Raw genomic sequence first — 26,872 nt, forward strand, 5'->3', positions numbered from 1 at the left:
TTCTAATAATTTCTGTTGAAATAAGTTTGTTGTTATATAATTTTTCACTTATTAACACTTATATAATGTTACACTCATATTATTTTTATCAGTTCTCTAAAATATTTTAAAATTGGTGTAAGTTTTAAACAACTGCAAAACTTACTTTCATGAAAATTATTAAGACTGCTCGAATTTGTTTTAAATGAGCTATATGCTTTTAAGGTCTGCTAATACAGCATTCCTGAATAGTGGAGTTGCTTTAAACTATTACTATATAAACAATTTTTTTTTTTTAATCTTCTGATCTTTTATTATTTTTGAAATTATTTTTACTATCTAAGGTATGTTTTTGGTTCAAATTTAAAAAGGGGAAAATTATTCCTAACATTTTATGAAGGTAGATTGAATAATCTTATCTTTTTCATTTAATTTTTGCTAGTTTTTTCTTTCGAACTATTTTTTCTCCATTTTGTTTTTAATAAAGAGGTAAAAATAATGTGCTGCCATGCTGGAGGGCTTTTACATCCACTCTTAACTGTGTCTGACGTCGACATTCAGATTTTACTTACCCCATTTTAACTTATGTCCAATGTGAATACCAATTCCCTACTGGTTAGGTAATTCAACTTGCACCCATGTTGGTGACTTAAAATTTAAAACTTCCTTATTTTATTTGTTGCCGATTAAAGTTTTATTGATTTTAATTTGTTAGTAGTGCACTTCACATTGCTATACAACAATACAAGCTCTTCTAAACAAAGGCTTGACGAGGATTTCCTTACAAATACATATAGTGCTCAACCTGTTTGTAGCCACATTATGCGTATCATTAAAATACTTCAAAAGCAATTTAATTAATTGGCAAATTAATACTGTGCATGTACATCATTTTGCAGAAAAAGTTTATTTAAAAAAAAAAATTTCCAATTTAAAATTGAGACAAATTTTGAGTGTTTATCTATTTATTGTATGTAATTTTTATTTTTTAGTGATGAAATTCAAAGAGCAGTTGCTTTGGTTGAACCTGGAAAAAATTATATCTGGAATATAACACTAGCAGCCCATAGTGTGTAGTTATGCATTTACGAAGATTGAAATTTTATTTGTTTATCTCCCTTTTTTTACAAACTTGTATTTATATTTTTACCAAATTTTATGTATTTTAAAATTGTATTAAAAATCATTTAAAATTTAAGTTTACATTTCTTAATATAACCCATTATCATTCCCTATCTTACAAAGAAACTTGTGTCTTTAAGTTCTCCTTTTTTATTCAGTAATTAATATTTTTGCTTCATTTTATTCAGTGAAATTATTCTACTAAACTTTGTTACAGCATTGTAATATTTAAGTTTGTATTTTTAAAAATTCTTACAAACTTAATGAAATAAAATTTATTCAAAAAGTTGAAAAAACTGTTCCTAAGGCCCCTGTTCAATTCTCCTCTCTAACCTGATAATTGCTTCTTGGCATAAAATAGGTTTTTCTACCAAGGTTTAAATTATTCCCTTAAAAGAGTTTGCTTGTGCCCCTACTTCTCATGTCCAAACATTTCTCTGATGAATCTATTAGTGAACATAAACAATTTTGTTTAGCAATAATTTTTTTCTTCCCACGCACTTTCAATCCCATTTTCCAAGCAACAGTATTGAAACATATTTTGGCTGACTGGTTTGCTCTAATTGGCAGATGTTAAGAGGTGATGCCAATAAGTAGGGTCCCGACAAAGATATCTGCGACCACACCAGCCTAAACATTCAATGAAATGTTGGTCAGCATGTCTTATACCATGGGGATTCTTATCAGGCATTGGTGTGGTTGAACACACCATCTCACGTAAAGTGTGCCTCATTCATAAATAAAACGTAGGATGAGAAATGCATGTCTTGGTGACATTGGTAGAGTTACCACTGTGCAAAGGGCGCAGGATGATTTGTGGGGAGCAGTAACACTACTCTTTGAAGATGATATGAGTGTAAGGCTTAACATCACAAAATAGGATCTTCCTACAGCAGCAGGTATGGCCCGTATGCTGGAAGTCTAATCCCTTTAAACGGTGAGTTAAGGGCCCTCACCATGCAGGGTTCCCACACTCCTTAAAAACTGCTTAATTTTTATTTTGGAGAATAAGGGCCCTTAATAGTACTTAAATATGGTATAAGGTTTTTATAAGTCCTTAATTTTTCAGCATTACTATAATACCCTGTAACAAAATTGCAGTGACAAGGCGACATTGGTCCAGAACTTTACAAGCTCAATTTACGCTAATAGTATCATAAAACTGTGTGGTGTTTGATTGTATTCCGGTTTTAAAATATATTTCGATATATTTTAGACACAATGTATATTTTAGACCGATCAATGTATATTTTGACATAATGATTCAATTATTTTTCTATCAATTTTTTGGCAGTGATTGCTATCGATTTCCACAAAGTTTAAAATCCGATGTTTTAAATGCGATCTTATTTATTGTAACAACCAAAACACTTATTTGAACTTCTCTTTTTTTAAGAGTTCTATTTGCGTGATTTCGTCGTCGATCTTTATTTCGGGTTTTACTGCCACAGGTTTTAAGATTTTTAATTTATGTACGAATTTTAATTAATAATCGTTTCATTCATTTGCGAATTTTAATTATGTAATGGATTTTCAAAATTCGAAAGAGGAAATAAATAACGTGTGTTATAATAATTAGTCCTACAAAATGAGAGAATATCGCCTATAATATTAGAATTTAAAAAATACTCCATTTATAATTAAAACTTTTAAACATTTTTACTCTATACTTTCTTCTGTAAACACAATTTTTCTGTTACTTTAAATTAGTAATTGTTATAATTAAAAGTATCTTGCAGAAAAATACTAATTGTGGGGAAGTTTGTCACAGAAAGCCTGAGAAAATTCTGCCACAGGGTCACTATAGTTGATAGAAACAATTTTTTAAGTCGATTTTTTATAACAAAAAGTCGTTCTTTTATTAACTAGGATTAGTCCATGCATCAAGAGTTGGGCATTTTAGAGAGACAATAAAGGATATGTGTGAGGGGGCTACAGGCAAAGGCCATAGAAATGTGTTGATACCTTTAAAAAATAGTTTTGGACCCTTTTATTTATGTTTCACTGAGAACTAATAAACATATTGGTTTGAAAATTATAAATCTAGTCAAATAATTGTAAATCTTCTTATTCTATAAAAATTTTCATACAAATGCAATGACCTAAAAAGTTTTCTGTTAAGCTTAATGAAAAAAAATCCTAATTTTACAATTCAATTTCAATTAAATCATTAAAAATGAAATATATATTCGTTTTATGGATGGCTTTAACCCTTAACAATCTGAAAAATATTTTTTTTAAAAATTCTACCCTGGTTTGCCAAAAATTGCCTGGTCCAGCTTTGATGAGCCTTGTTAATTAATACAATTATATCAGTACTTACATTAAAAAAAATTTTTATTTTCTTTTTTAAAACAGGTAAATAATTGGCACTGTAACTTGTGGTGCATATATATTCTATGATAAACAATCAATACTATTTTTAAAAATAGTCTTAAGGTCCTTAAGTTTCCAAAAAAAGTGCTTAATTTTTATTTAAAAAAGTCCTTAGCTTTTGCTTTGTTAAATAAGTGGGAACCCTGCCATGCCTATTGCCTCGTAATGATCCATATTCTTACAAATTATGATTAAACATTTAGCGATCTGGTGTACCTTTCTGCTGTTCGTGCATTTCCCTCTGTCAATCAGATCATTTGCCAGATCCGCATTCGTAAAACTCTGAATACTCTGCGGGTGATGACTGCAGCGCAATGCAGGTCTATTTTGTCCAATGCTCTTGTGAACAACACCAGCAAGATAGGAACAAAGACACTTCCGACCATGAGTCGTTATGCAAATCTGAATCCTTGTTATGCCTCCCAACTCCCTTTAAAATTAGTCCCAATAACTCTGGGACAACCTGTATATGTTAAAAGTTAGAATTTAATTTTGCCTACATAAATCTGCTATTTTTTCCAGTTGCTAGAAAAATTATAAAGCCCAGGGGACAACATTTCTTATTTATCACATCCTCCCAACGAATTTCGGCCTACTTTAAGTGATGGAGGGCTCAAACAGAATCACAATTATTATGTGTTCATCAAGTGGAAAAAGAAAGAATAAATGTGATAAATTAAAAAAACACTAGTCATTATGTACTTTGTTGCTAATGTTTTTGTTTATTTTTTATTAAGACATTTTAAAAAGTACAAAGGAGCACAAAGCGTGATTTTACTCAGATTTTTTTTCATTCAAACATACTCACAATGTCTTGAACATAAAATAATATTTTATTTTTATTTAAATTAATAATTTGAAGATATGATTTTCATTGCAAAATTACACAGTCAAACACATACAATTGAAAAGAGGCTGACCTACATCTAGAAAGAACACAGTTTAAAACAAGTACTGTGAAGTTTTTGTTAAAAAAGTTCTTTTTTTTTTCCATTCTGTCGTTACTCGGTCGATGACTAAGAACCACACTTCAGCATGCAGTCGGAAGACACGTTGGGACGGCAAGTGCACCCAAAAAGGCACAAGTGGCTCTTGCAAAAACGACACAGAAAAACTTTTTCAAACTAAGTAGATGATTTTTTTTAACCAAATCCACTGGGATGGGATAAAACATATGATGAGCTGGTTATTCACACAGTTCTTGATCCAAGGGCACCTTGATCAAGGTTTTGTTTTGATACTGGTTCTGAGACAACCAACTTCACAATATCTGATGCTAATAAAGTCGCGCAGCTATCTACAATTATTTGATTGGAAATAATATTGATTTCCTATATAATTTAAATGGCTTTGTTTTTACAAACAAATCAAAATATATTAAATCATTTTTAATTTTTGAATATACACAAGACAGTCAATTTTTTTGACCTATCCAATTCAAATAAGAATAGGAAATTGTAAGCGTTGGTTTGCCGTCAATTGGTTAAAAAAGCTATGCATGAACCAGCTCAGGTGGGAACAAAATTACAGAGTTCTAGAGATCACTTTCACCATATAGTGCTGTAGAGAAGGACATGTAGTCCAGTGCCCCAGGTACTGTTCCAGGTCCCTTGAACGGTCCCATACGTTGGATACAATATTCAGCTTGATCAGGTGGCAGCTCTCGGCGAAGCTCCTCAGCAGTAATATATGGCTGCAACAAAATTTAATTTTACTCCACAAAGCATGTTATACATAAATGGTAAAACACCAGGGTTGTGGGTTTGAACTGTTGAAATTTATTCAACTACAATCAATAGAAATTAGTTCCTGTAGTTTAAAAGAAGAAATACACATCTTTGATCACGTGAAAATTATTTAGACAAAGATTTAAATTATTACAAATTTAACTAATCACATTTAAACAGTGAGTCGAGTCAATGTTTCACTAAATTATTAAATAAGAATTGAAATTGTGAAAAAAATCCACATTTACAAATCAATTATTGATGTTTTAAATTGACCAAATTTAGTTAAGTTTTTAAGTTAATTTTAAAAAATGTGAATAAATTTAATGCATTGTTAAGTGAATATTTGATAGTTATAAAGTATTCATTAAATTATTATAAATGATATGAAGTTTCATATTAGAATGTAATTAGACAACTTTTTTTTCTTAAATTTTTTATTCATAGGTGAGAGTGCACTGCAAGTGAGATATTAATTACATTTACAAAATATCAATATTTTTAATAAATGAGGTTTTATAAATGTATTTTTTCAACTCTTATGTTATTTCAAGTATAACTAAACATAAAAAATGGAAATATTTGATTTGAAATTAACATTTATTAAATATTAACACTTTCCTGGGATTCAGTGGAAATTTCAATTGAGTCTTTTCAGTTTTATCCTATTAAAACAAATTGAAAGATAAGGCTTCCTACATTTTAAGTAAACATCATAGAGACCTGTACACTATCATTTCGGCTTGTGCCGATTTCAATGTGAGAAGGTAGAAACCCCACTGAGTTTGTGGCAAAAAAAGTAAGCCATATGATCACATAACATTTATGTGGATTGATTGATTGAATGTAGAGGTTTTATGGCACAAGATCCAAAGGAGGATATGCTGCGCCAAACAATTTGTTGAGTCAGATCTACTGGTAAATTACACACAATTATTTCATTGTCATAAAATAAATGAGACTAATAAAATTGTTTATCTCAAGACACATATTTTTAAAAGTTCATCAAAATTGATAAATAGCGTAATTCTATAAAATACACATTAAAAGTAAAACGGTTCATGAATAAGAAATAAAGAGTGAATAAAATCAGATAAAACAGTTATATACAATTTAAAATGCCAATAGCTCGCAGACACATTTATGTGGATAAATTGTGTACAGCCTAACTCAGTGCTAAGTCTAAGCTCTCGAGAAACTTAAAGAGTCTTAGTTTAACAATGAACTCCACAGCTCTGGTAAAAACAGTTGACATGACCCCCCCCCCCCAAAAAAAAATTAACGTTAGCTGACTTTCACAGTAACATACTGAATCTAATTGTAATATTCAATAATTTAACAGTCTATTGCATTTAAAAGGTCAAAATGTATTAGAATTTATTATACTGTAATACAACTGTTTATTGTGTTATATGGATGCAAATTCTGCAGCCCTAGAAGTGTCAATGAGCAACATCTCTCCTTGCAACAAAAATTTAATAAGAGAAAGCTGTATAACTGTTTTAGAAAATACTTTAAATAAATTAAGAGAAAAAAACACTGAAATATTAGCATTATTTTTTTTAATGTAGCCTTACTAATTAAAGATGTCAAAAGATTTAAATTCCACAGTTCAATTTTTTTTCTTAAACATCCTTTTACCATAATTACTTTTAAAAGCATTATAGTTCAAAGATTTATTACAAAACTAAAAATTGTTATTTTATGTCAAAATAAAACTAACATTTCTCATTCACTATATCTTCAGTTATAGGTTGCAACAATATTTATAATATGTTTTTTTTTTTTTTTTGCCAAACATGATAATTACAATGATTTTGTAATTCCATATAATGAATGAAGAAAAATTAATACTTACTTTGTCACCAGCCAAAATTCTGAATGAATCTATTATTTGTTCAGCTGTGTCTGAATCTGTGCTTTCTCTTGTCATGAAGTCTAAGAAAGCATCAAAATGAACATAACCCGTATTGTTAGGATCTACAACACTCATTATTCTACGGAAATCTGCCTCACCCTAAAAATATAGAATGCAGTGGTTTTATAATCAGTTTATTTTCATAAAATTCATATGTTTTATCAACTTAAAAATAAATATTTAAGTTAAAAAATTAGTTATTTCTTTAAATAAAAAAAACTTCTTCTCAATAATGCACAGGTTTTCAGAACAATTTCATAAAAGTAGTTTATACAGCACTTTAACAAAAATTGTTAACGTTAAAAACATGTAAAAATAATAATTGTGGACAAAAAATAAAAATCTTTAAAGTAAGAAATATATGAAAATTTTGTATAAATGAATATTGATTATAATAAAAATTAATATTCATCAAAATAAAACTGCTGTCACTCCTACATAGTGCAGGTAAGTCACTCTCATCGAAGTTTAATAATAGTCAGTATAAGTTTAACCAGTTAGAGAGTTTAAATAAAAGAAAAGCATCAAAATGATTTGTTAAAGCTTTGACTTTTTATTTTTAGCAAACAAACTTGAGGTGTCGTAATGTTCCTTCACAAAAACCATAACTCTATTCTTTTAACAGACAGATTTCGGAAGACATACTTTAGGTGTTACAACAAATGTTGAAAATGCTCTCTATATAAGCAAGTTTAAAATGTTTTTTTTTTTCTTACACTCCATTACCATTTTTTTCTCTTTTTTTGTGAGTGTGTGCTTTTAGTCAGCTATCACAGAAGCTTCATTTAAATTTATCTGGTTTTTTTTTCATTAAAAATTAAGTGTTTTAAATCTCCTCCACTAATTGTGTCACCGTTGAGTTACTAGGTACTACTTTTCAGAATATTGTGAAACTTCTCAATAAGTTGGGAACAGGACCTTGCAGCAAAGGTAAAACAATATGCAGCCACTATGAACATCAAGTGAACACTTATACCACTATGAACACTTACGAAGCCTCTGAGCATGAGTGTAGAAACCCGAAAAGTAAGTAATGACATTTTAATACTGATAGTTGGTGGTGGGTTATGTTTAATCCAGTGGAATGTGAGATGACGTATGTAACGCCAAAGATTGTATGGGATCTGATCAGAATAGTTGACCATCCATTCACATTGGTAATTTGTATTATGTGTTTATATGTAAATAAAATGTTGTACTTTAAATAAATAGCAAACACTAACTAATTGGAACACAACCAGCCTTCACCAATAACTTAGTGAAATATACTCTTCTGCATTATTGACATTCTTGTACAAAGGTACGCAAACATGACTATTCAGCAGTACAATTTAGGAAAAAATTGAAACGTAAAAAAAGAGAAACAAAAAATCTTCAGAATTTAAAAAAATAAAAATTACCTGTCTATCATTTCGAATATTGTAGCCTAAACTGACTAGACAAGATTTGAATTCTTCAGGGGCTAAGCGACCTGTTCTATTTTTATCAAAATGATTGAATGACATTCTAAATTCATTAAGTTGTTCTCCTGTGATGCCCTTAGAGTCACGTGTCAAGATCTAAAAATAAAAGAAACAATATTACAATTTTACTTAGAAAATAATTAAAATTGTTGATAGTTTATTCTTTAATTTTTAGGTAGCTTCTCATTTAATATGCAAGAGCTTGTTATTCTAGTACACATATAGCACTAATTAAAAAGATGAAGTAATTTTTTTTATGAATTTTTAAGTAAGAAAAAAGTGTGAATACCTGGTTTTCAACTTCATTGATATTACGATGGATAGATGTCAGAAGTTGTTCCCAACCAACTCTCAGAGTCTAACAAAAGAAATTAGCATGTAGTTCGATATTCATATAACAAACATATCAATTTTTTAAATGATTATTAAAAAAAAGAAAATAATTAAATAAAGTAAGATATGTAATGATTAAAAATAATATCAATTGACAGTGTTTTGAATATTGCTAACAACTTTATTAATAAATTATTGACTAAATTTTAAAAAGTCAAATACAGTCAATGTTTGATATTATTCTGTTCTTCATAGGATACTTTGTCATATTGAACACTGTTTTGTCTGTCAAACAATATGCCATTTTTATAAGTGTTGTGAGTTTGTAGAAGTTATTTATAACTGTTAATTTAGTTTGTCTTAGATTCCGTTATAAGTTGTTAGTAAAGGAATTTTAAGTATTAAAATTTTATTTTCTTAAATTTATTAATATTACCTTATTTATTAACATTAAATTATAAAGAACAGTCTAATATCAAACATAAAATATTTATTAATGCTTGATATCAGGCTAATTAATATTCATCAAAAATATTTTTTTATTAAATTATAACAAACCATTTATAAATTTGATGCAATTTTAACTTATGATTTTATCAAATATGAATAGAAATCTTAAAATTTTTATGTAAAAATCAAATTTACATTTGAATTTTTTTTTACATATATTTTTCCACATTTACAAAAGAATATTGCATTATATAGATTGAAATTTAAAATAGTAATTGCTTTGAATAACTTAAAAACATATTTTATTACAGACTAAAGTTAAATGCAGACTGTGATTAAGTACTGAGAGAGAGTTACTCTTATAGTTAACTTTGATATGCCATAAATAGCAAAAACATTTGTTGTCCGTTAAGGTAGAGATTACTTTGAAAAAAAGCTAAATTTGTATATCATTAGAAAATTCAGATAAATAAATTAATAACTTGTAAAAATAATGTTTAATTAAAGTACCTCCATTGTATATTGAGTGTATCTATTTTCAAATATCATTGCTTCTTGTATTTCCTGAAAAAAAAATAGATAAAATATTACAAAAATATAACATATTTCATAGAGACAAAAAGATTGAGTAATTTAGTAAAAATTCCAATCATTTATGTTTTACTATAAATAGCACATTTATAAACACAATTTTAAAGTTAATGATAATCTTAGTCTCTTTTTAGGAATATATAAAATTTTGCAGAGCAGTCGTATTACATTTATTTTGCATATCTTAATTTTTTTTTTAATATATCTTCATATGCTGATACTAAGAACTGAAAATCATTAAAATATTTCATGGTAAAAAGACAATCAAAAAAAATTTCACAGTAACTTTTTTATTAATGTCTATTATTTTTAATATGACATTCTCAAATTATAGAGCAAAATTTAAAAAAAAAATTGCAACATAATAATTTAGACATAAATATGCATTTCACAAGGAAGGTTTTACGATTGATAACATTATTTTTTACTTAAAAGATTTTAAAATCTTAGTGAAATAACCAAAAATATGCATCCTTTAAGAGTTTAAATTATACTATTTTTTATAAAAATACATATTTTATGTTTCCCAGTTAAAATCTTAAAAAGAAATTGATATTTAATAATTGAGTCAATTAAATGATAATTACTTGATGACATTTTTCGAGCTCATCCATATGTGGCCTATACTGTACAACACCAACTTCAAATTGTTTTAATTTGTTTAGTTGATCTTCTAAGCTTCCCTGCATTCCCATTCCAATTGCAGCCACTGAATCCATCTGCCTTTCAATCCAGGGTCCAACAGCATTAGCCTTTTCGGCAAACTTTCGCCTTAGTCTTTCATTAGCTATGGGGCAGTCAAGGAAAACAAACAAACTTGCTCAATGTATTTAAAATATTAAAAAAACATAAATATAATCTTGTAAACTAAACTCAGTGGCATGACAGCCCATAGAATGCCAAGGCTTTGGGCTCTGGGGTGCAGGAGTGGATGTTCCGGTCAGGTGGTCAGCCGAACGCGGAACCCCCAGTGTTTAGTTCCCAAGCATGCTTGGTACTCATTTATCGACCCACTGAGAGGCTGAGTCAACCTTGCCCGGCCCAAGGATCGAACCCAGGACCTGTGGCACGGAAGGGCGAAGCACTACCACTCAGCCACCGGGCATCAAATACAATCTTCAGCTAATGATTTTTTACTTAAAGTTGACAAATGTTAGCAATAAGTATTTTGTAAGTAATTTGGTCTTTTAAAAAATAAGTCAAATTCACTTAATGCAAAAATTTAAAAAAAAACCTACATATAAAAAATATACATTATATATGCTGTTTTTTATTTGAATCATTTAAAAATTGAAGTTATGACGTCTGGTAATATAAAATAATAAAAAAAATTCGAAAAAACAGCATGTAAAGAGAGGAAAATTTTAACAATATGCACCATAAAGCAAAAAAAAACAATAGGTTTCTGGCTATCCAGTCTAATAGGGCTTAAAGACAACAAAACATCAGAAAAAAGTCAGATAGGACAGAGTTCCTCTTTCTACCTCATCTTCCAAATAGTTAAAAACAAGTGTCGTACACATATCGAAAAACGTACTATTTATTAAGCTTTATAAATATGAAAATTTTTAGTTTTTAATAGTTTGGAGCACAGCAGGTTGATAAGAAGAAATTTGGCAGCAAACAACCATTTTAGCAATCCTCGCTGTCCCCTCATAACAAGTTTTATAAACAGCCACTTCATTTTTTACTAGATCTGATAGTTGCAAGCAGAGATAATCAGAGTCTACTGTATATGTTTTCCATTTATAAAAGAGTTAGAATTGGTTTTTTAGAACATTATAAAAAGAGTATTCAAATTTTAAAAGTGCGTTATGATACATTGATATGAAAATTTTAGAAAAAATAAATACACATTGAAAACAAAATTAAGGATACACTGTTGTCGCATAAGCTCAGTTTGAAGAACTTGATCTCTTTTCGGTACCATTTGTTTTACATCATTCCACTTTGATGTTATGTTCTACAAAACGATAAAAATAGTACATTGATTGCGAATAAGATTTCCATAATTGGTTATAAATATTATATTACATCAATCATTGCAGTAAGTAGACAGGTGATTGAATAAGTAACACTTACAATAGCTGTTAATGTTGTATATGGGTTTTCAATTCCACCAGGTATTTGGCATTGAGTTGCAATTGTTTGTACTTCTTGAGATAAAGCTATAATAGACTTGTGTTCCTTATCAGCTTCTCCAAGTGTCTGCTTGAATTGTTCGTGGGCATCAATCAGACCCTGAAAAGTAACACAACAATAAGTTCATATCTTGTCTAACTCTAAATTTTTAATTAACTATAAATCAATTTTTTAAAATTTCATTTTGCATATTAATAATCAAAGTTTGTAAATATTATTTTTTTTTTTAAATTCATTTACTTTTATCAATACTTAATGCTTCTAAAATTGTCAATATTATTAAGAATTATTATAAAACAATCATTGAATGAATGAAAGAATAGTAATTTTTATTCAACATCCTCCTCAACAAGTCCTTCTATAATGCGGCTTTGAGGAGAACTCCTCCAGACTAAAAGTCTTTGGCTGTCTGCTACTATATTAACAAGCAAAAACACATTTTTAATTGAAGTGCAATGGAAAAATGAAGGTATCAGTTGGTTTATTCACGCTGACCTATGCCAAGATCAGACCCCTATTCGAAGTGACTTTTTCTAGTAACCATGACACGAGACTGAGGTCTGGAGGAGTTCTCCTGAAAGTCACACTAGACATGCAAAAATAAACATTAAATCATCTATGTACAATAGAAACACTTATTCATCAATAGCAAAAAAGTTAATTATTTAACATACATTAAATTATAAAATAAATTTAATTTAAAAGTTAAATTATAATTTAAAAGCAAAATTATAATTTAAAAGTTAAACTCCATTATTATCTACATTGTCGTTTACCTTCTTTCTATTCTCAGGATAAAACCTTCATTATCACTGAAGTTGGACTTATCACAACACTAAGAAAACATTTAACGTTTTGAGCGCCATCAGACCAGGTACTTTGCTTAGAAGCACTTGTATTGAGGTTCAGCAGTGCAAAGTGCACTACTAACAGATTGTATTTGTAATAAATAAAAGTTAGACAATTCCTAAACAAATTTTTAGAAATTGTCTAACTCAAAACAATTCAAATATTTATAGTTTTGTATCATAGTTTACACTGTTCAATTACAGCCTCAACAGAAAGTTCAGGGTCAGTCACCAATGACTGACTGACATGGCATTCAATGTATTACTATAAAAAATATTTTTGACTTCAATCAGTGATATTTTAAAAAGAATTTAAATTATAAAAATTGTTATTTGAATCATGCAAACCTTCAAATTACTCAATAACAACCAAAGTATAAAAATAATAAGAAAAAATTAAATATGCAGTATATAAATTGATACAATTTTCAAAAGAATAATGTTATTCCGAGAATATATATATAAATGATTTAATAATTTTATGTGGTCATTGTGTACTAACATTGGATACTCAGCAAAAATAATTTCATTACTATGAAGCTTAGACTTATTACTATGAAATTTTATTTAAACAGTATGAAAAAAGTTTTTAGAACATGAAATCATTTATGCCTGAATGGAAAGTACATTTGAAACAGAAACTTAAAAATGTTAGCAACACAGGGGGAAAATATAGGCAAAATTCCATTATTTGAAAGTATTTAAAAAAGACACAATGTAAAATTTTATAATATATTTTTTTAAAGTATAATTAAAAACATTTTAATTTAAAAAATAAAATAGTTTTTTTTTTAATTGTAAATCATTAGGCTTATTAATGACTAGAATATGAAAAATAATTTTTTAACAGTACTATAGTACTATAAATGATTTAGAAAATATGAAAATATTTACTTGAATTTCTTCCATAGTATGAACTATAAACATGTCAACCAAGTCTTCTCGTGCTCCATCTAACCAGTTATTGAATGGCTGAAATATAATAAAAATAAAATTATAGTTATGTCGAGAGATAAAATAATATATGGAGAAATAATAAGCTAAACACTCACAGCAGCCCTCTTGGCAAATTCAAGATGTAATGTATCAATTTTTTCAAGCACTCTCTCAGCTTCCTATGAGAAGAGAAAAAAGAATTCACACTAAAAAATGTGTTTGAAAAAAAAAATAATCTACATAATATAGATATTTGATTTTTTATGAATTTTTCATAAGTTTTAAAATGCTTTGCTGAAAAACTCATCTGAAGCACTAAAAAAAAAAACTTACAGAAAATTTTTATTATCAGGAACACTTTTCCCATTGTATTTAATAAGGAATAATTTTAACTATTATTTTTACTGTAAGAGTTTTGAATTTTTTTTCGTCTTACATTTAACTTAAAACAATTTTAATTCTCTATCAATAAACTAAAAGAATTATATGATAGAGTTTCTAGCTTAGAAATCTATAATCTGAAAATGAGGTTTTAAATAATTTTTTTAATTCAGGGGGGATTGTGAGCCCAACTCAAAAATCCTGAAAATTTCTCCAATAAAATCATTAATTTAGTATCGCAAAAAATTAATGTCTTTATAAATTTAAATCATTGATATTTTCAAAACATGAAATTCTAAATAAATTATGAATAATTAAAAATGAATAATTATGCATAAGTTTACTTTTATCTCTAATCACATTTATTATTCCACTGGAAAAAAATATTTACAAATGAAAGAGATGCCAAGTATAAATTCAAGTTCTAATATTTCTAAATTAAACATAAAATTTTCTTTAATACATAAATGTGATCAATAATTTCTTGAAATTTTTGGACCTCTGATTCCCGGAAACTTCCGGATCATGTTTACTGAAAAATCCGGATTTTTTACGGAACACAGTCATCTCTGTTTAATTAATAATAAAAATAAAAGCTAACTAAATTTGCTAATGACACCATGAAACTTGAACAGCATAGATTGGTCAAAATGAACATTATTAATGATTAATTACAAAGACGTAATAGTCCATTTGCATAATACCAAAAGATAAGAATATTTACTTCTCAAAAAGTGATTGGATTCAAATCCTTTGAAAATTAGATGACTTAAAAAGTCAGTCAATCCACTAAAACTAAATTCTTTAAAAGAGATCTTGATCCTTTATCTTTATTTCATGTCATTATTCTAACTCGATTGAAAATGGATATAAAATTTGAAAATGTACGGAATCAAGGATTGACGATGTATGCATTCAGATTCATCTGGTAAATTCCAATCCCACAAAGTTCTAGTTAGGTACTGTATTGATAGCTAAAGATGTCTTAACAAAAGTTAAAATTAAAAGTTAACTAAAAGCTAAAATTATGAACATTGTGGATAGAAATCCAACCATCAAAAAGAAAGATAAGATACAATCTAGAAGTATGGAACTCCCCAAAATTCTTCTTCAATAAAATTAAGAAAGGACATGTTCTTAAACAACCCCTATTGCTTTTGCTGACAAAGCACACTATTTTGTCAAAATTTTCAATTAATATTTTACACAAATGTGGTTGAATTTAATTAATACAGCACTCAATTTCCGCTTTCAAAGCGTGGGCCTGTTGACATAATTGTTAAATTTTAAAAAAAATATAAAACAGTGAAAGAGGTTCGATGGCAAAATCAAAAAGAGAAGCAAATTTTGATTGCCGAAAAAACTATATTATACAGTCAGAGAATAGCTCAACAGTGCTTAAATTATTATTAATTAATAAAAAATAACAACAAAAATGTATGTAACTTTTTAATTTTAATAGCCTGTAACTGTTAACTTTTATTGTGAATATTTTTTGAGGGGACAGGACATATGATCTTTTGACTGACTAGTCAACTTGCCCCTGCTTAGCAGTATTTTATATTGATGAAAAAGAATATCTGACCTCTAAAGCACTTCTTCGTTTCTGTGTGAGTGTTCCTAATCTATCCCACTGGTCACATATCCTTTGGCACCTTGCATTGACTGATGCTGCATCGTGATAGTCTAGAGCACTAAAAGAAAAAATATATTCTCAAATACAAGCATTAAATAGTTTTAAACATGTCAAAAGCACAGTTTGAAATAATGGTAAAAAAAATAAAAGGTGTTTAACAAATACTAACTTTAATTCTTGAGCAATGGCAGCAATTTGTTCCACACGATCTTGATGTGCAGCTAAATCACTTTCAAAAGCTTCATGCTTTTTCTTTAATGCCTACAAAAATAAACAGAAAAATTAATTTCTTGCTAATACTTCAATTAAGCATAAATACTGCAATACATTTACATTTTGTGGCATTTTCAAATTATTTGGAGCCATATGAATTGGAAACCATATGAACCGAGAATGCCTTTTTTAAGATAATAAACGAGAGCCAAATTCTAGAAGAAGACTTATCTTGCAGATAAAACTGTTACAATTTGGGTGGCTAATTTTAAAAGAGGTGAACAACAAAAGTGTCTACAATAGGATATCTGTTGAGGCACAACACTATAAAGCAAAAAGTCACAAAATAGTTCAGGAAGACCCCCAAAACACTAAGAGAATGAAATATCAATCTAAATTGAACTTGTAAAAATAACTTTAATAAATTTTTCTGTGTGCACAATGAGGGCTACATTTAGGAAAGAACTTAAAGAAAAAAACAGTTTAATCAAACCAATAGCGCTGCTCATAAATTTATCATTAACAGCAACAAAAAATTAAAGAGTTGATGTATATATTGCGATCATGGGTGCAAGTTGGAAAAAAGGCAAAGACTGAAAATTTCTTGACTGAAATACCGAACATACACAAAACCCCTTCGACATATGCAAAATTTCTAAGAAAGCTTTACCATAATACATCAAGTTTAAATACTGTACAAAAAATATTTGTTCATTTCTCTTTTAATAAAATAGCAACAGGACATAAGAAAGTAGACCAATAACGTAGACCTAAAAAATATTTTTAAGGACAGAAAAAAAAATTCCGATTTCCGTCTTCGAGTAAGTCTTGTTTCCGTCTTACTTCCGTCCGCGGACATTTTTGAAAGACGGAAATCCGTCCTGGGGACGGAAGACTTGCACCCATGATTGCAATTAGTATCCCATATTAATCAAAATTATCCTTCAACCATTTTCTCATTTTTAGAATCTTAAGAAATGATGAAAAAGGTGTAAATTTTACTGTAAATATTTGTTCTTAGAACATTTAAACATTTCATAAAAGGGGAATTAGAGGATTTAATAGTTTAATAATAGTTTAGATAAGATTAAATTTTTAAAAAAAATACCTTTGCAATTTCAATAACTAAAAAAATTTTATATTAAAACACTTGTAATTAAAGGAAAACAAAATACATTGCCAAGCATAGAAAACAAATACATACTTTAAGCTCGTTCAGTTTGCAGTTTCTAAAGTCTTGACTTTGTAACATTTCTTCCTTGCCCTGAGTCCAATCTTCGTGAATATCAGCTTTGTGCTTAAATTTTTGGGCCAAATGATCCAGGCGCTCTAACCTGTAAAAAAACAAAAATTATTAGTGAGGTAAAATTTCATTTATATTTAATAGTCAAACTATGATAAAAATCATCAACTATACCACCAGAGAGAAATGGAGAAAAATATACATTATTGCACACAATTTGTATAACATTTATCACTATCCTTTTTTTGATAATGCAAGTTGCACAAAAAGAAGTGTTGAGTAGTAGAAATACAGAACTAAATTTATAATGCTAAAATTTTAAAACAAATATTAATTTTTTTAATTTTATCCAACATTAGTATGATATTTTTAAATTCCTTACATAAATATTGCCAGTAAAAAATTCCTAATTATATAGTAATATAGTTATAAAAATTAAAAGGTGAGAGAAATATCAACTTAATTTTATAATAGAATATACAATGTGTAAAACAATACATCAATTTGTAAAGATTTTTTAAAGCAAATATTAACCTCATCATTTCAGATAAGAGCCATTCTTCAAATCCCTTTTCTGCCATTTCCAGCCCTTTCCATGCATTAGCAATATCCTAAACAACATAAATTCAAATAAATCAATACACAGAACAATATATTATCAAAATATTAATTTTTTTCTGGCAGTTATACTCACAGACACCATTTTCCCTTCAGATGGTAAGTAGGCAGGCCTATTACTAAGTCGAAGCTTGGTTTGAAGTGTGTTGAAATTAGTTTCCAGCTTAGCCTTTTGCTCAACACGTGGGGGTTTGTGGATTCTACGGTAATTTCTGAATTCATCCAGTTTTTTATGAACCCCAACAAGAGTGTTATCAGTCGTTCTGTTCTCAAGCCATGGAGTAGTTTTTCTGATCCAATCCAATAACTGTTAAGGAAATAAATATGTTATCATACAAAAGGTAGATAATTATAAATAAATAAAAAAAAAACAGCAAGGCAAATAAATTAAATATTACTTTTCATAAAAAAATTTTTTTTTTTTAAAGTGAAATTCAAATGAAATTTTTACTAAATGTTTTAAAGATGTTATAAATACATTTGAAAAGAAAAACAAAAAATTTTTCGACAGAGTAAAATAACTTTAAAAAAATTATTTTACTTTCTTCAGTTTAATTTATAATTTATGAAATTTAATCTGTACAATACATAATGCTTAAAGAAATAACTAATATTATATCGGGTACAATGACACTTACATCACTAGCCAATTTTTCATACTCTTCCATTAGTCTTTCATTTTCTTGATTAACTTTCAGTACTTTACAGATACGGTTGGCAGCAGTTTCAGCCTAAAAGATATTAGATCGACATTACAGTTAGATATTTTAAACACAAAATAATATCTGGGCAATCATTATGTTAAAAAATATTCTTAAAATAGAACTAAAAGAAAAGAAACTATCGAACTACATTTAAGACCTTGACTTAACAATTATCTCGTTATACCCAATTGGCCGAGTTATTTTTAAATTAAGAGATTAAACTGAAATTTTTTTCTACTCTAATATCTCAAAGAGTTGGAGGAGGAAATAAATAAATGAAAGTACATAACATAAAATTTAAAATAACATTAAAATGATTAACATTTTAAGATGTTATTTGGTATATTATATTTGATATACTTTTTAGAATTTGCATAAAGCACATCAAATGAACTATCCATACTTGTATATCATATATAGTAAACTATATTTCCATACAAAATAGATTTAACTGTTTAAATTTTGCAAAAAATTTAAAAATTTTTAATTTTTAGAAAGACCTTCTACAATAATACAGTGATGTAACTTTTTACAACAAATGTTAATAATAAGTTATTTTATAGCAATTAGCTACATTTAAAAGACAATTTAATTTCTTCAGATAGAAAAACTCATTATTAATAAGGAGTTTTAAAATAAAGACACAGTGAGATACACATCTAATCGTAATCTTAAGCTTAAACAAAATTAGTTTAAGGAAAGTCTAGACTTTCAAGAATTTAGAAAATTATCTCTTGTGATTAAATTGTGATTTTCTTTTAAATTTTTTAAAACATGAACATAAATGAGCAAGTTTTTTAAAAAAATATCAGATCTTTCCTTTGAATTCTTAAATATGTATTTTTTTAAAATTTAGGAAAAAAAGGCACATTTTTAAAAAAAATTATGTGTTTATTATTCATTAAATCATCAATATCAAATAATGTAAGAAAACATATTAGAGCGATCAAATTGCTAAAATACTTCTCCAGAATTAAGATAATTTAGAATAATTTTTTTCTCGTATGTAAATGTGTTTTCATGCTATTTAAGCATTAATGGCTGGCTTAAAATATTTAGAAAGGAAAAAACCTCACAATTACAAAATAATCAAAATTATACAGAATTTGAAGAAAAATCAATAGTTTAAATGTATACTATAACCTTATTTGACCAACATACAGAGAAGAATGCCTTTAATTCTTCAGTTTAATATTTTCAGGGCTCAAAGACACTGCTTAAAAATAGTTCCGTTCGGGATAGAATCTCAAGTGACCAGGTCTTTGTACCAGAGTACTTGCCCACTCCCAATCTTAGACAATCCATACCCAGTTTTAAACATTCTTTTTCTTTCTGAATGCCATTCAGAAGCTTATTTTAAAAGTATTGATTTTCTAGAACTTCTTTCATCATCTGTATAACTGAGGACTAATAATATGAAATGACAGAAGTACCCAAAAGCATAAAATCTTATTTTTGTGAGAAAAAAATAATTAAATGCCAAGCTTAACAAACTTGAGCGCTTGAAATTAGAAGCTTAGTAGTAAGAATTTATAAAAAGAACCAAAGATTCTGTTGATTCAATGAGAAAGAGGAAATGAAGATGAAAACTCTAAAAATGTCAGTATAAAAACATTAAAAATTGAATTTTTTTACATCAAAAAGATATTTATTAAAAAATTAAATTATAAAAATAAAAATATAAAAAAATATTAGAAAATTAAAATAGAAGTTTAGGATCCCTAGAAGAACCCTATAGAAATGTAATAAAAAATCACTAAGTAGTGGGGAACTTTTATTTATTTCATTTTCCTCAACAGTTTCCTCTTTTGTTCTCATATTTAGTTCTCAATTTCCATCGTATAATCAATAAGGCTAGGAAAATTTTCAATACTTTAGTTCCAAATTAAACACAATATCTGCAGATAGATACTATAAAATATGCTGAACAAAGCAAAAGATTCACTCTTGGTGATTTAACATTTCGGAAAAAAAATACACACTAAAGAACATACAGTAAATATATTTAAAAAATGTTTAAATATCATTCAAATGTTACATAAACAGGCATAGAATCCTTTCGGTACTATAATGAAGTACTATCTTCAGTGTTGAAGCAAAGGTAGAAAAAGAGCCAAAAGAGCTAGCAGGGGTCTATTTAGAAGAAATTTGGGTCCGTTAACGGACCCTTCAAAAAATATCTTTTCATAAAAACTGACCCTTCACAAAATATTTTAACTTAAAATGGACCCTTCCAAAATGATTTTTCTTTTAATCGATCCCTTCACAAATTTGTTTATCTTCATTATTGTTCTGTTAATCGAATGAACCCTTCCCAGGGCAGAAAGATGGATGTAACAGTTTTGTCTTCGGCAGACGATTTTTCCATTATTCGTCCGCAATGAATATTCTGAGTTCAGCAGCATAGGCTAAATACCAAATATTTGTATGTTTCATCTCGAATTTAGAAGCAGCTACTGCTGTTTATTTTTGAAAATTTAATTATTTCATTATAATTTTACAGTGCCGAGCATAACCTTGTATCTATTTACAATTTAAAAACTCCTTGAAAAAGTTTTTTGCAATAACCGGACCCTATTTGCACAAATTCATAAAATCGGACCCTGGTTGAAAGAAAGTGAGTAATTTTTTCACAATTTCACTAAAACCGGACCTTTCACAAAATGTCTGGACAGATCCCTGGTTTGGGAATAAAAACAAATTCCTTAATCCTATAAGACAATCCTCTTTTTCCCTATTGCAGTTAATTGTGCTCTGTCTTGTAATGCAAGTAAAAATATTTTTTTTCTACTTTCATTCTTGTAGTACATACAAATAACTATACTTAATTCTGTGATTAATATTACAATTATTATAATTATAATTGGTGGTAAGTAAATTTAATATGAGACCATAAAGGTCTAACTTCATTTATGTGCAATGTTAACCTTGCTTGATATGTAGAACAATGAATTAATGTAATTATCAAATAACCCTTGATGGTTATATTACCTGCTTAGCACCAGAGAATGTGTGGTAATAAGAAGACACATAGGTCATAACAGCACGTTCATCGGGCATGGGAGTATTGTTGATGTCTGTAGAAAATGACAACACATAACAAAGCAAGCAATGAAAAGGGTTAAAAACATCAACTACACTTTACCTGCATTGCACCCTGGAAGGCATGATAGTAACAAGAGACATAAGTCATGACCGCACGCTCATCAGGTTTGGGAGTGTTGACCATGTCTGAGGAAAGCAACATAACCAATAGTCAATTATACGTTTGTTCGAGAGATTTGTTGGTTAGTTGTTCACTCCCATGCAGTTCAAACAAGTAACGAAATCAGAATCTCAATCACACAATATTCTTCTTAACAAATATTGTGATTTTGTTTCGCAGCATAACTCGTGCAACGATGATAAATGTGTATCAATTTGTGGAAAGTAATAGATCATTTAAGTCGGGGATACACAACCTATGTCTGATATTTAAAATGTGGCCCCATAAGACTTTTGATTTGGCGCTTGGGATTGTCTTAAACATTAACAAAAATATTAAAGTGAAAAAAGTATTTTTTAAAACTCTGCTCTGTAACAAAAAGAAAAAGTTACTATAGATCACATTAGAATCATTGCATGTTTTGTTTATGATATAGTTTAGAGTTAGAGTTTGTGATGTTATTTTTTTTTCAAATTTGAACAAATAAATAAGAGAAAAAGAGAGAATTTCCTAATTTTAAAAAAGATAGAAAATGAAATTATATATATTACAAAATTCCTATCATTATCAGCATATTAATTGGATACTGTATTAGTAACTTGAGTTATAAATTTTGTTTCCTAAATATTAGTAAACAGTATAATTGTTGGTGTAAATTAAAATATTAAGTTTTGTGTTTTGTTATGTATTCTTATAAATTGATTGCAATAATATGCTCTGTAATATTTTTACTATACAGTAAACTCACGATTATCAGAGGGTGGATTATCAGTTTTGCGTATCACCTGTGCTTCCCTTTTTCTAGAAATGATAAACAATATTCATGTAATTAGTAATTAGTGTAATCATGTAATTAGTGTATATTAGTAACTTGAGTTATAAATTTTGTTTCCTAAATATTAGTAAACAGTATAATTGTTGATGTAAATTAAAATGTTAATTTTTGTGTTTTGTTATGTATTCTTATAAATTAATTGCAATAATATGCTTTGTAATATTTTTACTATACAGTAAACTCACAATTATCAGCGGGTGGATTATCAGTTTTGCGTATCATCTGCGCTTTCCTTCTTATTGCAATGATAAACAACATAGCGTTTAGAATTGAAAATAAATAAATCCATAGAGGTGGAACCATTTTAGGAGATTTAATAACAACATACTTTACTTCCCTTCTCGTCTTTGAACAGCCGACCCAATTTTTGGGTTTACGACTACTAATGTTCAACTCTGTAGCCTTGTAATTTTGAACCCAATCCAGAAGACAAGGGAACTCTTGGATCAAGTATTGGGAGAAATTTGCCTTTGTGGAGCACTTTTTTGATGGAACTAGTCCGCATTTGTGTTACATGGAGTAGAAAACCATGAGAACCTCCCATGGTTAGCCTGACAACAAGGGGACTCTAACCCATGATCCGTCCACCACTGAGGATATTTCACGTCTACACTGTGGTCGATGCACGCCGGATGCGGAATTCGCATTGACCAGCCATCGCCAGGATCGAGCTCTGGTTCACCTGATTGGAAGGCGAACGCTCTATCCCCTGAGCCATCGTGGCTCAACATACTTTACTAGCAAACAATCTTGCTCATAGCACACAGCATAACAATTAATCAAATACAGGGCTTACATTTAACGATTGAAGCTTCAAGTACAATGCTTCATAAAAAAGGAGCATTGAAAGGTTGAAAATGGAAAGGCATTTATTTAGTCAACATGTAACACATTCTTGGAATTTTCATGAGTTAAAAAATTGATAAGTAACAAATGAGGCCACAGGACACTTATACCCCTAAAACAAAAAGAATGACGCAAGGCTTTGAATAATTTATGGGCCATATGCATGATTTTGAAGTGTTATCAGTTGTTTATTTCTAGTTTTGTTACTGTTAGAGATTTTAAAAATCATGTAAATGCAATAAATCTTTATAAGAACTAATTCATGTGTTTCAAACTATGTTTTTTGCATTCCTTTTTCAAAAATGTTTGATCCTTGTAGTGCCTGTTTTATTTTAGCCTCTTGCCTTTTCAACAATAAGAAACAAAAAAAAATTGACAGGATTTTTCCTACAGAAATTTAAAAAAAATAAATATGAAGAAAATCTGAAGAAAACTGCTAAAAATAAATATTAAAATTTATCATTTATGTTTTATTTTTAAAAAAAGGACATTTCTTTTTTAAGTGTTTTGCGGATTATTTACAAATTCGCTTAAAAGCGCTAAGTGGCCACTCAATTCCATGGATAATCGGAGTTTACTGAAGTTGTTTAGCTTGATTTACATTGAAACTTTTATTTATTCATTTTAAATTATATTGCGTGCACTTTAGTAAAAAATCAGTTATGCTCATGTAAAGCATTCACATTACTTTCACACAATTTAAATACACTCAGCACTTTTAAAAATATAGTTTTTTTAGCTCTGAGCCTCATATTTTTTAATTACTGTTGCCTTACTATTCAAAGATGGTAGTGCACCCCTGACTTAAAGTGTCATTTTTATTTACTATTTAAAAACTTGATATTAATTTCATTTTCAATTTTATAAATGTCTTTGAAATACAAGTTTCAGGTATTTATGGTATTTCATGCATTTATTAGAATAGTCACACCTTGCTTTAGTCTACTTGCTACTCATGCATTATTGTTCAAAATTATAACAAAAATATCATATTCTAATTTTAAAAAAATACACAGCAATCACAAAATATATCTCTTAATAATCATTAAACAAATGCATTATTAAGTTAATTCAAAAGACAAAGGCAATATTTCAAATTATTTTTATAATAACTTCTAAGAAATAATAAAATTAAATATACTAAAGTTTATTAGCAAACAAAAGTCTGTTTTAAATACCAATTAAAAAGTCAAATAATTCTTAAATGCTTATTGTTTCAGTATGCTGTTTGGTTCCACGAAACCACTTTCAAAAAATATACTTTGTCAAAAAATATACCATTTATTCAAATTTTTATATTTCTCTAAACAAAAACTTAAGCTTTTAATAGTAAAACTGTTCTTGCTAAAGCAGGAAAAAAAATTTTAAATAAAAATTGTTGGGTTGAAAAAAGTTGTTTTACTCACAAATTGCTTTTAAATACAATTTGATTTTAACAAAACTGCAAACATGTTTTAGAGTAATTCAAAAGTGCCAATAAATTAGTTTAATTTTTAAAGCAAAAAGAATATTTTAAATTGAGTGACAAACTCAATTATACTCACAACATAACTAACATTTACATATCATTTAGTTTTCCTATATCATACTATTTATTATATCCAATGTTTTTAATTAAAAACTCAATTTATAAACAAATAAAATAAAGTCATAATTTTAAATTTTGAGCAATGAAATATATTTTTAAAATTAAATTTTAATATCTTCATATAATTATGATATTAGTACAGTAAATAGATTATAAAAAAACATATCTCATGAATACACCACTCATTTGCTTTGACTAAGATAAACTTAGAATATTTCACCCTTTAAAAATAATAAAAGGAGGAAAATACATAAAATATTATCTTTCCACAAATAAAATTGTTTAAATAAAAAACGTTTATAATTTTTGATACAAAAATTAAGTTTCTAATACAGCAAATGAATGATGTAGAAATTTCAAAATGCACACTCTTTAAAATAATCATGCAAGTTTGCAGCATTTTGAAACATGCAAGCTAAACATATAAATATAATAAAATAAAACTATAGAAAAATCTAGAATTTACCAAGATCTAGACATTTATTACAAAAAAAGTGACATCAAAGCGACAGGTAGCAAAAAGAAGAAAAATTGCATATAGTGCAAATATTAATATATAATATGAAAAATAAACAAATTTTTGATTTCTCAAAGGAAGAAAATAAATTCCTTTGCAAAGCAGTAAAATTTAAAAAATAATTAAAGCCCTAATGGACCACTAATAAAATCTGACAAAATATAAGAATATGCAAAATATTATTGTCCTATAGTCTAATGTTTCTAATAATAATAATAAAATGCAGAACTTTATAATTATTCAAATAATATAATTTAATTCAAATAATATAATATAATTTGCGTAACAAGTAACAAAAACTAAATATAAATTAAGTATATAATGTATTGATGGAACTCAAATTAGTTATAAATCTCCTACATTAGTCATTTATATAATTATACATATATATTTTTTAATGTTTTCTCTTAATAAATAAGAAATATATTTTCTTGAAATATAAGTTAAAAAATTAATTATCCAGCAACGTTAAAAAATAATCCTCTACTGATTCTTAATTTTGAAATGAGTATTAAATACTGATAACTTTTTTTTTGTAATAACATATTACGTATAAGATTTATTTTTTTAGCATATTACTGTAAATCTAAAAAATCATCATTGAAGATAAAAAAAAATAATAATAATAATAATAACTAAAAATCACATGTAGAGTAACAATGACTTCAAAATGAAAATAAAATTAGATTTCTTACAAAATAAAAAGTTAGGAAAAATAAAAACAATCAAAAATAGCCTATTAAAACTTTATACGAGATTTATGTTTAGCATATCACCATGGATCTAGTAAAATATGATATAACAAAAAATATATATATATAAAACGTAAGTTAAATGGGAAAAATAAAAATAAAATTATTTTAAAAAATATTTGAGATTTCATTTTTTATTCATGTAAAAAGTACATTAAAAGTATCAATTTTACTTAAATTTTCATTTAATGCAATATCTTATACACAAGAATTAAAAATTATCTCAAATGAAATAATCCTCTACTAATCCTCCTAATGAAATAATCCTCTACAATCATCAGATCAAACTTTAAAATGATTATATTATAAGTTACATTTCACTTTATGAAGTTCATAAAATTAATTATCATCAGCATTAAAAACTTCTTGAAAATTCTCAGCGTAATGAACTTTAAAGGTATGTGGAAATAAGATTTAATTCTAAAAAGTGAAAAGCCATGCAAAACTGC

The 26,872-nt window shown here is 27.6% G+C and overlaps 2 protein-coding genes across 20 annotated transcripts in view; one reads left to right on the forward strand and one right to left on the reverse strand.

The window, feature by feature from the left end:
- Positions 1–1,177, forward strand: part of LOC107438072 (uncharacterized) — a 93,401-nt gene extending 92,224 nt beyond the window's left edge. For all 14 annotated transcript variants that reach the window (XM_087163722.1, XM_087163726.1, XM_087163725.1 and 11 more), the window contains one exon: positions 972–1,177. In XM_087163722.1, coding sequence (XP_087019848.1) covers positions 972–1,056 — 85 coding nt within the window. In that variant the 3' untranslated portion in view covers positions 1,057–1,177. The remainder of the gene's footprint in view (positions 1–971) is intronic.
- A 2,999-nt stretch (positions 1,178–4,176) lies between these two features.
- The window catches only part of Actn (alpha actinin), a 71,042-nt gene continuing 48,346 nt past the window's right edge, over positions 4,177–26,872 (reverse strand). For 3 of the 6 annotated variants that reach the window (XM_016050265.5, XM_043045006.3, XM_043045007.3), the window contains exons 8-24: positions 21,672–21,757; positions 18,615–18,707; positions 18,053–18,283; positions 17,893–17,969; positions 17,320–17,449; positions 16,072–16,163; positions 15,852–15,960; positions 14,002–14,064; positions 13,844–13,921; positions 12,042–12,200; positions 11,838–11,922; positions 10,547–10,746; positions 9,879–9,932; positions 8,875–8,943; positions 8,523–8,681; positions 7,063–7,221; positions 4,177–5,170 (exon numbers count right to left, since the gene is read on the reverse strand). In XM_016050265.5, coding sequence (XP_015905751.1) covers positions 5,012–5,170; positions 7,063–7,221; positions 8,523–8,681; positions 8,875–8,943; positions 9,879–9,932; positions 10,547–10,746; positions 11,838–11,922; positions 12,042–12,200; positions 13,844–13,921; positions 14,002–14,064; positions 15,852–15,960; positions 16,072–16,163; positions 17,320–17,449; positions 17,893–17,969; positions 18,053–18,283; positions 18,615–18,707; positions 21,672–21,757 — 2,003 coding nt within the window. In that variant the 3' untranslated portion in view covers positions 4,177–5,011. Of the gene's footprint in view, positions 5,171–7,062; positions 7,222–8,522; positions 8,682–8,874; positions 8,944–9,878; positions 9,933–10,546; positions 10,747–11,837; positions 11,923–12,041; positions 12,201–13,843; positions 13,922–14,001; positions 14,065–15,851; positions 15,961–16,071; positions 16,164–17,319; positions 17,450–17,892; positions 17,970–18,052; positions 18,284–18,614; positions 18,708–21,671; positions 21,758–21,818; positions 21,912–26,872 lie in introns of all 6 variants that reach the window. The other 3 variants (XM_016050258.4, XM_071185153.2, XM_087163735.1) reach the window with 2 other exon arrangements.

Source organism: Parasteatoda tepidariorum, chromosome 5, assembly GCF_982258835.1.
Source record: "Parasteatoda tepidariorum strain Cologne lab strain chromosome 5, Ptep-v5.0, whole genome shotgun sequence".
In the NCBI taxonomy this organism is placed as follows: domain Eukaryota; kingdom Metazoa; phylum Arthropoda; class Arachnida; order Araneae; family Theridiidae; genus Parasteatoda; species Parasteatoda tepidariorum.